Source organism: Emys orbicularis, chromosome 1 (assembly GCF_028017835.1).
Source record: "Emys orbicularis isolate rEmyOrb1 chromosome 1, rEmyOrb1.hap1, whole genome shotgun sequence".
Classification (NCBI taxonomy): Eukaryota; Metazoa; Chordata; order Testudines; family Emydidae; genus Emys; species Emys orbicularis.
Genome location: NC_088683.1, coordinates 229392871 through 229405948, shown reverse-complemented (window position 1 = coordinate 229405948; position 13078 = coordinate 229392871). Strand labels below are relative to the sequence as shown.

Here is a 13078-nt window from a genome sequence, read left to right as displayed (position 1 = left end):
GAAATCTGGTCAGCCATCGCATTTTATTTTCCCTTCTGTCTTGAGGAATTACATATGCATTTAAAGGAAGATCACAAATCCCTCTCCTAGCATTAGTTCTACCCCTTTCAGTTGTAGAGCTCTAGCAAACACGACAGAGCTTCCTCTCCCCACCAGCTTCCATGCTTCTGTGGTGAAGGGAGTGGAAGTGGTATGATAAAGCCCCTCTTTAAATATGTTATAATCTATATCTAATTCTGACATGGTTTGATTTATGGGTTGCGCTGAATCAGAGGCATTGAAGTAACTTCGACTACTCTAGATCGTGATAATGTAGGGACTGTCATTGCTTCCAAAGTCTCTCAGCAAGAGTCTGTCAGCAATAACAGAATAGGTTATTCCGTGCTTGATAAATTGTTGGTAAGAGTCTTTAGGTGAAATCCAGGCCCCACTAAAGTTAATGGGAGTTTTGCCATTGACGCCTGTGGAGCCCGGGACTTAACCCTTTAAATGTAGCCGCACAGAAATAAACCATTTTGGAGAAGTGAGCGTGCTGTAGTGCAGTAACCCCCTGTTTTAATTTTCAGCCTAGCCTGATACATTTAAGGACTTTTCCTTGGAAATGCTTTGACTGTTGCAATTATTTTCTATTTGGAGCTGGATTAGGACAGGAAGGAGGTAGATTTGTCTCTTTCTATACCTTGTATATAAAGTGACATCATCACAGTTTTTGCGGTAGTTCCCATTTTCTTGTTCTAGGCCTTAGCACCCACAGTCAGAGGCTCCCCTGTAAACCCCTCCCTCCCACTGAATATCATTTGATCTCAATATATGTTCATATTACTATTTGTTCAGTTTTTCAACTGGAGTCTTCAGGATCCAGTGACAGTTTGCACCCCTGACCTTTGTAGTTGTTGCTGTGGCTTTTCTTTTCTCATAATGGAAGAGCTTTATGTGCTGTATTGTAGGAACCAAACCCTAGAAAAGACTCCTGGGTAGCAGGCCATTTATGTTGAGAGACGTTGCCGTTTTTAGCTTTTCACAAAAAGTTTTCTCTTGTTTTCTTAACACAATAAAGGGGGGAAATGGTTTAATTAAAAATATACAAAAGACGTGTGTCATTCACTTAGCTGTCACCATAACTTTCCCCCTCAGAGTTAAATTGCTAAAGTAACTTTCCTTTTGTGTCTAGTGTTTGCTTTCATTGTCTTTATTGTACATGACTGCTAGTCATTTTCTGGGTGTAGCGGTGACTGATTTGTTGTTACAGACAGAACAAGTATCTGAGATGGAATTACATCCTCAGATGAATAGAGCTCCATCACAGACAGAAGAAAGCAGCCCAACGAGAAAGGTAAGGCCAATATGTTTAATGCCGTTGTTGAATGATCTGCCTTTATCTTTTTGGCTTCATCAACTGACCTTCGTTGTTTTAAGTTTTAAAGCAATTAAACTGAGGTTTAGGGTTACATTTTTACATGTTTACTTTTTCTGGAGGTCAGGACACCAGGGGGAATTGGACTCATGTGACATCCACCATCAGCTCAGATAAATCATTAAGAAAGCTTTCAATCCACACGTCAGTACATGTGCATTAAGAAAAACAACTTGCCATTTGTTTACAGTATAAACACACGGGCCCTTAAAGAACTGGGGAGAAGAGATCAATGGTGTCTGGTCCTCATTTCCTTCCAGCCCTTCCAACATGAAACATTTTAAAAATCTGACATTAAGGATCCAGCATAAGTACACCAGTTTATTAGAGCTCAGGATCTCTTATATAATATGCATAGAATTGCAGGACTTTGTTTAAAACATGAATTACAGGTTTTATATGCTTGCAGGCATATAAAATAGATATGCTGTAACTACAGCCTTGCATTTTCCAGGGGTGAATCCTGGCCCCATTGACATCTTTAGGAGTTTTGCCATTGAATTCAGTGGGGCCATGATTTCACCCGTGCTCTTTAAGGTTTCCCTGTGCCCACATTGGCTTATTTATTTCTTTAGATTTATGAAACAACAAGAGGCACCTCTCTGAATGCTCTAGGTGCTTCTGACAAATGCTGGGAATAGGAAACACCCCCTAATGTGTACTAAATAATCAGGCACCACAAAAACAAACCAGCCCCCAACTTCCTCTTCCCCTGTATGTTTTCCCCTAACAACAGTTGCTTCTTTGGTAGCCCTCCTGAAAAGTTGGGCTTTGCAGCGTGCCGGGAAGGTCAACACATTCCGGCTATTGCGAACCAAGAGGAGGCGTGACTCCAAAGGACTGGGTTATGTCATTTTCCTCCTAGTGCCTTTTAGGGTCACACCCCTTTGTGCCTTTGCTTTTGAGCCATCACTCTGGCTGCCACCTCAGTCCTTTCCATCTAAGATCAGTAGCAGGGGCAGTTGTTAATAAGGAGTTAGAGGCCTAAGATCTCCAATAATACTCCACCAGTACTAACGCAGCACAGACATTACGTAGTGTCTATTTAGTGCTGATGTACGGCACAGTGTGGTACCAGATACTGCCACAGAGGGGTGTTCTTGAAAGGGACGGAACTGCATGATGCATGGGTGGAGGTGAGAGTCTAGGTGGCCTGTAGGAGAGTCGGGAGAGTTTGGGTGATGTCTGGTGGGAGAGGGAGCTGTTAAAACACCCCCACAGGTGGTAAAGTGGGCTTTCTTCCGCTTTCCTTCTGTACTCCCTGCCTCTCCCTGCCCAGTGATGTTTCTTCCCCAAATGAGCACCATGACCTGTTTATTTGGCTGGTAGCTCCTGTGCCAGATGCTGCAGCTGCTCCTGATGTTCAGTCACCCATATGACCTCTAGCCACCAGAGGCAGCTTTGCAGAGAAGAAGCCAGAGAGAGCATAGCTACAGCCAACCCAGCCCACTATAGAGCTGACCACATGTAGCTGGGCTCCTGAAACTGGCAGCCTTAAATAGCCACTAGCCCCACCCACCCCAGCTTCCTGGAGTGTATCCCCAGGGCACAGGCCTGCCGGAGATCTGCAGCAGTGGCCTGAAGATCCTCCTCCTCAGTACAATGAAAGAGGAGGCAGGAGTATCTATCAGAGTTGTTCTGCAGAACTTCAGCCGTCCTTCCCCCGCCCCGCAAGGGACAGCTTAGTGATATGGGGGCAGCAGGACACAGATGGGGAGAGTTTTGGATGGGAGTAGGGGGGCAGCAGGGCAAAGTGAGCCTCTGGGAACTGTAAGTTTCAGGAGGGCCCAGTGGTTATGGAGCGTTTACTTGTCCGTTTCAGGAACTATTTTATCAATAGAACTTAACTTGTCATTAGGAAGTTTTTTATAGCAGAGCATTCCATATAAAAAAGCTGACGTCTAGAACATAAAACGCTTGTTTTGAAATGCCATCATCTCCTAAAATGCAGGAACTTGCAGCTGCTCTTCCAGAATTTACCAGGGAATTAATCTCTTTAATTTTCTTCCTCATTCTCCAATTTTTTTTATGGGGTTGGACCCTCTCCCATGTGCATCTTCCTGATGCTTCACTCAGGTTCCCCCACATCCTCTGTGTACGTACACACACACACACACACACACACCACACACCACACACACACACACACACACACACACACACTTCCTTTGAACTCCTTTTGGGTGTTGCTTTTTTATTGAGGAAGGGACGAATGTACTGAGTGGGGACTCTGGCACCAACAAATGTACCACTTGCACTAGGCACCAGTGACTACTGCTCAGAAGACAGCTTCCTTCCTCCTAGAACAACCAGCAGTGTTCATCTCTCCAAACGAGCACAACAGTTTCCCCAAACTACATGCAGGTAGTTTTTAAGTGAAAGCAAATGTATTCGAAAAACACAATAGAGAGAACCAGTAGTTAGAGAGATCCCTGAGACTCTTCCCCCTAGTCACTAAGAGGGTGAGAAGCTTAATTACAATTATGGGATGTTGCCTAGGACATAGCTGAAAAGTCCATCTAACTCGCATCTTAAAAAGCTAGCTTTGTCATCAGTGTCTTATCCAGGTGTGTTTTTAACCAGATACTCACAACTTATCTTCCTGGCACCTTCTGGCAGGCTCAATGTGTCTATCTTTAACCAACGAACTTCTTATAGGCTAGTTTCCAAGTTCAGTTAGCACTAGTGGTATTGTCTCAGCCCAAAACAAACTACAGGATAGTAGAACTGCTTTCAGATCAGTTTGTGCAACTCAAATTTCTTTTGTTCTCAAAAGGACTGACTTCCCTATCATCCTGCCAAGTAAGGTTCTCTGTGTTTTCTGTTTGTCTGGCTTTAGGAATGTACCAGCCCCTCAAATAGCACTCATGAAAATGGGGCTTTTTGACATCCAGGTTTGGCTGTTTTTTGCCATACTAACAGAGATTGTGTATTTTGCATTTCCCCAGCTCTCACTCATTCAAGCATGTAGAAATCACACACAGGTTCCCTAGTCGTCTCACGTGACATTTTCAGAGAGAGCTATTCAACCCTGCCAAGTGTGAGGCCCCAAAGCGCAATCTTACTCCAGATCTATAACCATATAATAGTTACACTCTTCTGCTACCCTGTTCAATTAAATGGCAAACATAGATACTATTCAATTATTTAAAAAAAACAAAGGGGAACCAGGGGACTGAGTTTTGGAAATGAGATTCTGGGCCTTTCTCCTAAAGGTTAGTGGTGGAAATCCAGCTCATGCCAGCAATACTGACTGACAGATATTACCATTTGATGGCTGTTCAGTGAGGTCCTGGAAATGAGCTCTTGGTCTCATTTCAGATTCTAGCAGCCTGGTGTCCACATTCATAAAACCATCATCACTATTGGCAGCCCCATAGGAGGCCCAGGACTGAATACGCATAGAGGCTGAACTATCCTCTGCCCCAATTGGTGATCCTACCCTTTCTAGATTTGGGCATGCTAATGGAGATATCCTATCTCCTAGAACTGGAAGGGACCTTGAAAGATCATCGAGTCCAGCCCCCTGCCTTCACTAGCAGGACCAAGTATTGATTTTACCCCAGATCCCTAAGTGGCCCCCTTAAGGATTGAACTCACAACCCTGGGTTTAGCAGGCCAATGCTCTAATGAGACAGGGTGGGGGAGCTTCCATTGCAATGACTCACACTGCAGCCATTCTCTATGTAAGTGGGGGACTCAGGCACTAACACCATTAAACCAGCAACTTACACGAGGACCACATTCACTCACTTCAATTAACAAACACTAAGGGACCCATCTCCATTGTGAAAACAAGCAAAACAGTGTATAGTCACAAATATCTTGTGAAAATCTGGTATGTAGATGTAATCACTCTCAGCCTGGGTATACATTTTTTTAATAAGCAGTAAGCAAATACATTAATTATACAATGCCATGTGATTATTTTGACTGTGGTATTCCACATATTTAAGGCAAGTGGCTTTCCATGTTGGGTGGTGTGCAACAGATCCTGGTTTTTTTGTGGGTTTTTTTGGTTGGTTCTTTTAAATATTGTTAAAGTAGTCATGGAACCCTGTGGGATTTTGGAATGTTAGAGACTCTACCCTCTCATAACGCTAACTCTATTCATGGCCTTAAATTACTTTTTATTGCAAAACACCCACAATAGCCCTCTGCTGACTCAGATTACATATTGCAGCCTTTTGGGCACTTCACTGGGTCATTTAAAGGTGTATTACTTTGTTTAATTTATTTGTATTGTATTAATTGGTTCCTAAGACATAGAAAGTAAGGTAGCCTGGTCCAGTGAATACACCACTAGACCATATAATGAAAGATGGGTTCTAGTCCTGGCTCTGCCATTAATTTACTATGTAACCTTTGGCAAGTCACTTTACCATTTTGTGCCTCAGCTTCTTGCTTGGTGAAATGAAGATGATGATACTACAGGCTTCTCTTTGGTAAAGCACTTTGAGATCTACAGATGAAATATGTGCTATGAAAGCTAAGCTTCATAATAATAATATTATTATTAGAACAGCCTGATACTGCAGTGTTGTTAAAGTTTTGGGCAAAATCAAGGATATTTTAATTAAAATAATGAAAGCACTTCTGGCATTGTTTATTAAAAATTAATGTATTTTGTCTTTTCTACCTGAACCTGACCACATCTTTTCATGTACTTCTCCATGACAAATCCCTAGCCTCACGTGCACTCATTCTGCAATGATGGTTTATATGTAGGTCTTTGTAAGCCAGTTTCCGAGCTGCCTCTAAAAGGGAAAGTATTTTTGGGACCGACATCATAGGATAGAGGAAGCCTGTCTTGTGTTTGAGGCATTTGCCTGGGACACAGGAGATCTGGGTTCAATTCCTAGCTGTGCCACAGCTTTTCTGTGTGACCTTGGGTAAGTCAGTCTCTCTCAGACACTGAATCCCAGCTGTACTGTGAGGTTGGTAGTAGTTCTGTACCTCTCAGAGGTGTCATGAGGATAAATTGATATGTTTGTGAGGCACTCAGATTCTATGGGGATGAGATGAGGCCATATAATGGGTAGATGCTTTATAATCCTTAGCTGGCGATCAATATTGGTCATTCCTGGGAAATTTAAGGTGTCCTGTGTTGATCACGATGGCAGCGTATGCAGGCAAAATCCTCATATTACACAGAGCATAATTTTTTAATTATTATATTCTGGTAATGTCTAGAAGCCCCAGTTGGAGTTCTGGCCCCAGTATGCTACCTGTACACAGACGCATGTACACACATTTGCATGGACAGTCCCTGCCCTGAACAGCATACAGTCCAAATTAAGATAAAACAGAAGTAATGCATGCAAGACAATTGAAGGGAGGGAGGGCAAGACACACCAACAAAAATAGCCAACCTGCAAATATAGAAAATTAATATTAAAATGACAGAATGCAGTTTCTAAAAAGCAGGTTATTACTGAATTTAGTCAAAATTGAAAGAGCACAAAGCTTAGGCCATACTTCAGCAGTTTCTGTGTCAAAAGCATTCACTCATCATAGCCCTTTCTTTCGCCACGTCAACATTTTAGCATGTCTTTAGACGCTGACTTATTTAAGGACTAACTGAATCTTTGTTTGTTTGTTTTTTCTCCAAAGGAGATTCTGCTTACTCAGCCACCATCCAAACCAATCCGTAGGAAATTCCGCTCCGAAAATCAGATGTTGGAAAACCAGGAGCTTACTCCCACTAGCAGTGTGACCTCTTCCTTGCCTGCAGTCAAACCCCATCTTCCAGCCCAAAAGTAAATCACACACCTAAAAACTACATTAAGCTGCATCATGAGCTATGACTTGACTGTTTTTTGCCTCATTCTCTTATTTAATGATTGAATGACTCAGGGCATTGGTAATGAGATACAGACCTCAACTCTTGATTGCCAGTTCAAATGCAGGCCATGTCAGTAGTGACCAAAAATTGTTAACATCTGATAGCTGAACAATGAACTCTTTGAAATGCACTTGATGGTTTCAGTCAACAAATATGTGTCCACATCACAAAAGCTACCACTCAACTACCCCTTGTAACAAGGTAGCAGGGATCTTGTGTTGACCCCGTTAGCAGGTATTTGAAGCCTGCATAACGCTGCTGAAGTTGTGCTCACTCATATTGGCAGTTCTGACTTGTTAACCAACCGGGAGATGAGCATGCGGGGAATGGCTCCAAATCCCTTCAATCTTGTCATCATAATAAGATGGCAGTTCTCCACAGCCAGGAACTAAACTTCAACACAGTCTCAGTTACACGGGCATTCACAACACTGAACAACACCACTGGTCAGGTGTTTGCAAATGCAGTGGCTGAGGAGAACAACACTGCTTTCACCACCACTTCAGCCATAGTGTAGGAGTGCCAAAATTCTCTGACACAACTGGTCAGACTAAGCGCTTCTCTTCAGTCCCAAGCATTCTAAGACGCCGCCTTTGGTACGACTAACTTGAGGGTAGGTGGTATCCAAGTGTCTTCACTGATGTTGAGCAATAGATAGTTGTAGTGTTCCACTCCATCAAAGAGAGGCCCAAACACTGAAAAGCAATATTTCCCCCTTCTATTCTGCCATCTCATTGGATCTAACAGTTTCCGAGGATGAAATATAGAAAAAGTTCTACCAAGCTGACAGGAGTCAAGTAAGGCTTTCACTTTCAGCCTAGGGGAGACGTCGATCAGAAAATGATTACAATACATGTTTAACGCTCATTTCTAGATCCATCCCAAAGAAAAGAGTATAACATCAGCATGAGTTGAGCCATAAACCACCTGGAATAATCTTTTGATTGCCATGATGCTATGAGATCTAGAGTCAGCATGCTACAGCTATTGCCAGTGTGCAAATTGAAAGCATAGATATTGAAATCACCGAGACCAAAGAGTCTTCATGACTCCAATAACAAGTCCAATAACAGTAATGCAGGCACAAGTGATGGAGTGGGAAAAGGGCTGTATTCAGTCAAATTTATTTTATTCCAGGATTCATATGTGAAATGAGTGCAGTTGAATCTTTCTTTGGGTTTGCACATTTCCTGCAGCTGAAGTTGTACGCAAAAAAACAAGGCTGTGCTTAGCCCAAATCCTCCGTTTCTCATCAACAGATTGTCTAGGGATGTTGTGGAAGCTCCTTCACTGGAGGTTTTCAAAAGGAGGCTGGCTAGCCATCTGTCTTGATGGTTAGACACAACAAATCCTGCATCTTGGCAGGGGAGTAGATTAAATGACCCTATGATTCGATGATTTTGGACCAGGTAATCTGAGCCAAAACCAGGCCAGCTGAGTCATCCAGTCAGTTTTTCACAATACGTGTACAATCAAGCTGTTGAGGGCCTGAATCTGTGCTACCTAGGTTAACCGGTAAGCATTAGGATTAGTGTTAACCGACCTTACCCATTAACCCGCCGCTGGCCGGCCGGAGCAGCCCCAGCCCTGGTGGCCTTTCACCCGCCAGAGGGACCCCAGCCCCGGCTGCCTCAGTTAAACAATATAATTTTAATCGTTTAACCAGTTAACTTTTTAAACAATATTTACATCCCTAGTGCTACATAACTTGGAAGATTAAAATAGAAAATAGGGCTCCTGAGATGGCCTGAGAATGCTAGTACAGTAACTCCCCACTTAATGTCCTCTCGCTTAACGTTGTTTCGATCTTACGTCCCTGCTCAATTACTGAACATGCTCCGTTTAAAGTTGTGCAAAGCTTCGCTATAACGTTGTTTGGCTGCCTGCTTTGTCCACAGCTGGCAGCCCCCCATCAGCTCCCCTATGCCCCCCTCCACAGCACCTCCCGCCCGCCGACAGACCCAGCAGATCAGCACCTTCTACCTCCTCCCCCCACCTCCTGCCTGCGGCAATCAGCTGGCTTGCTGCTTTCAGGAGGGAGGGGGGAGGAGCGAGGACGTGGCATGCGGAGTAAAGGAGGAGGGGGGAAGAAGAGGCGGGTTAAGGGTGGGAGCTTGGGGGAAGGGGTGGAGTGGGCAGGCCGAGCGTTGAGCCCCCCGCCCCTAGTGCTTGCTGAATAGGGGAAGCTGCCGCTGCTGCTGCGCAACGTGCTTCTCTTAGCCTACAGCACCTTCAGCCTCCTCCTTGCCTGCCTCATTGTCTCCAGTGCCAGTGGGTTGTGCCTGCGTGGGGTAAGGCAGGGGCACCTCTCAACTATAGTACTGTACCGAATGGCAAAAAAAAATTTCCCTGGAACCTATCCCCCCCCCGCCATTTACATTCATTCTTATGGAGAAATTGGATTCGCTTAACATTGTTTCACTTAAAGTCGCATTTTTCAGGAACATAACTACAACGTTAAGTGAGGAGTTACTGTACATGTTTTTGGAGCCCCAGTTATATAGGGGGACCAAGGAAAATTGCAACACCTGCTAGCATCCCTAATCAGCCCTATCTGATGCAGATGTTTGTATTTTCTCCAAAACATTTAAATGACCACATAGACTAGAGATACGTGTAGGCTTTGACTTATTTTATTTTTTAATTGTATTATAAAGATTGATTAGGGGCAAAATGTAGATAAACAGGTTGGTGGAAAGGTGAAAAATAATAGCAAAAGGACCAACCTTTTATAAGAAACAGGCACAGGTTCTATTGCAAAGATCACAGCTGTCCGCTCTGTTCAGAGAAAGAGCTAACTTGGGCTTTCCCCAACTGCTTGCCACCATGTACATCTGTCTTAGATCACGTTGTCATTAAAGAGCTGCTGACACCTCATGTACAACTTTAAAATGTCTATTTAGAAAACAGTTCTGCTTATCTAACCTATATTTATCATATTTCCTTTCCTTGTTGTTTTTTTATTACTAGCAACATTTGCATTTAAAAAAATCTTTGTTTCTTTAAGAGTCATGGACAGATGAATAATGTCCATAATTGATCTATCTGAAGTCCCATTTCTGTGTGTGACATCACAATCAGCTATGTTGGAAATGACTGGTATGAAAATGGAAGATTAGTATTTCAAGTGTAGAAAAAAGCAGCAAGAGCAGCTAAACTCTTGAAAAAGCAAAGATTTTATTTTCATGCAGATGTCCTTAATAATAAATAATTAAAAGATACTAAAAATAAGTAAAATTGTTTCTAAATAGAATGTTCTGTACATTTTCCATTAGGCATTAGTGACATTTTAACCCCCATTAAGTGTTTGAAAACAATAATTAGCAAGGATATTGCAATAAATACAAGTACATTGAAAATAAAATAGTTGAAATGGGCCTAAAATAGGTCGATGGTTCAGATTAAAAAATTAGACCATTTTGCTTTTGAATCACTCATTCAGTCATCAACACTTATTTACTACATTTTCTTGTAAATTTGTATCTTTTTCTTTTGATCAAAAGGTTCAGTACACATGTACATAAAGTGGATGTCTGGTCTCCTGGGAACAGTCACTGTTGAGGCTCTTTTCATTGAAATGTTTTGTATTTATCTCCAGCAGACAGTCTTCCAAACAGAAGAGGGCTATTCAGACTACTATTCGTAAAAACAAAGAAGCCAATGCGGTGCTAGCCAGGTTGAACAGTGAACTCCAGCAGCAACTGAAGGTAAGGAACACATTGAATATCACAATTACAAGGCTTGATGCAATCGGTTGTTTTTCACCACTGGCTAAGGATCTAGTTCCTCTTTATAGATGAAACCTACTGCTTTGTTTCCAGACTCTCTTTTGAAAGAGTGGCTACGCTGTACCTTTAGGGGTGAGTGGCCTATATAAGAAAATGCGTAACCTAAGTGCAAAGGGCTGTGTTGTCGATTGAATTGAGTTTAAATGATAATTCTTGTCTTTTGAATGCTCCTAGAGCATTTAATTCTGTCTCCTCACGCATGAGAGGAACTCAGCCATAGTTTTCTTTGTCCTGATCAGTTGTTGTTTAGCTTCTTACGTTCAGTCATTCAGTATACAAAGTATTGGCTGTACTGTTGCCTTAGATAAGCTTCTAAGAGTGATTTTAAAACACTGTCCATTGGCTTGTATTTGAGAACTTCTTGGCGTATTTAAATTGGTAAGTTCCTGATAAAAATAAATTCTGTTCTTTTTAATTGTCCAGTCATGAAGTCAATAAATTCCTTCATTTTTCTTCTGCTGAAGCTTCATGTCACTTATATAGACTATCATACTTCTACGTAAGCAGGTCTGAACATACTGGGAATCCTTTCAGAGACCATCAACACTGATTGCCAATCAGTCAGAGGAGACTGCTGTTGCTTTTCCCTACCGGGTTGAAAGTGCCACCTTTTGCAGCACTTCCAGCTCTATAATGGTCTGGAAATGTGAGACCAGGACCAGAAACTGAACCCTGATGTCTGACCTAATAGTGCAGTGGGCTGCCACTGAGTCGGCCTGCCTTGACCTTCTTTCCTTCCTTTAGCATTCCTCTGCATCTCTGTCACAGTCCTGAGAAATCCCCATGCTATATTTTTCCTAGCTTCACATCCCACCCACTCAACGTCCCATGTTACAACCACCTTCCTTGGATCAGGACTGAAGTGTAATTCCACATAGGAGTTTATCATTACCACTATTCCTGAATTGTCTAGAAGGATCTCTCAGGAGCAGTGCAAGGCAGACTATCCCTACCAGGGCTGAGCATGCAACCTTCAATAGCAAGGTAAAAAGAGGCAGTATGGCCCAGTGGACTGACCTTGGGGAAGGATGTCTCACTCGTAAGTTTTAATAGCAAACACTCTGCCACCATTACATTTTTGACTCTCTCTCTCTATGGTATTTATATGCCCCCCATTTGCACATCTGAGCACCTTACAGTCTTTAATGTACTGATCCTCACAAGACTCCAATTAGGTCAGGTCGTGCTGCTATCCCCAGTTTACAGACGGGGAACTGAGAGAGACAGTAGCATGCCAGGGTCACACAGGAAGTCTGTTTTGGAGCAGGGAATTGAACCCAGGTGTCTCAAGTCTGTGCACTCACCACTGGGCCATCCTTCCTCTCATCGGCCAGGTTGGGCAAGTCCCTGGCCTCTCTCTGCTCATTTCCCCATCTGTAAAAAGGGAATAATTCTACTTATCTCAGTAGGTTGTTGTGAGGGTTAATTGTCTAACGTTTGTATGGTGCCTTGAAACGATAAAGCGTGATGTAAGTGGTATGAGATCTGTAGTAAATGCCAGCTGTTACTAGACTACTCTTTAATAATGCAGCTTTGTATGTGTGGGTGCCACAAAAGTTATAGCATTTATTTTTTCTCTGTGCTCCAGGAAGTTCACAAAGAACGAATTGCATTGGAGACTCAGTTGGAACAGCTTCGTCCTGTAACTGTCTTGTGACCTTCAGTACATTATTTAATGGCAATAAATGGACATTTGTGTCAAGAATTTTTGACTCTATTAGCACAACAATGTGAAGTCTTTGTAAAGTTTTCACTGAGGCAAAGTGGAATGTGAGTTGGGTTTGTTGGGTTTTTTTGCACACCACCTTGCACATTTTCCCTTTCAGATGAAGAGGGTAGATGAGATAAATGTCAAACCGTAGGTTATGTCTAAGAAATGAAAGTTATTTCCGACTTGTCCTTCAGGATATTACAAAATGCAGTTAACCACCAAAATCAATCATCTAACTCTGAAATTATTAGTGGTTTATTTATTTAAAGAATTCCTGATTTATGTACTTCCTTGAAAACCAATTATTAAAAGTTTCATGC

The 13078-nt window shown here is 42.5% G+C and overlaps 1 protein-coding gene across 1 annotated transcript in view; it reads left to right on the top strand.

The window, feature by feature from the left end:
- REPS2 (RALBP1 associated Eps domain containing 2) overlaps positions 1 to 12750 on the top strand; it is a 146325-nt gene extending 133575 nt beyond the window's left edge. Inside the window, exons 17-20 of the mRNA XM_065415348.1 lie at positions 1250 to 1333; positions 7028 to 7173; positions 10858 to 10966; positions 12636 to 12750. Of these exons, the coding sequence (XP_065271420.1) occupies positions 1250 to 1333; positions 7028 to 7173; positions 10858 to 10966; positions 12636 to 12704 (408 nt within the window). The 3' untranslated portion in view covers positions 12705 to 12750. The remainder of the gene's footprint in view (positions 1 to 1249; positions 1334 to 7027; positions 7174 to 10857; positions 10967 to 12635) is intronic.
- The last annotated feature ends 328 nt before the right edge of the window (positions 12751 to 13078 follow it).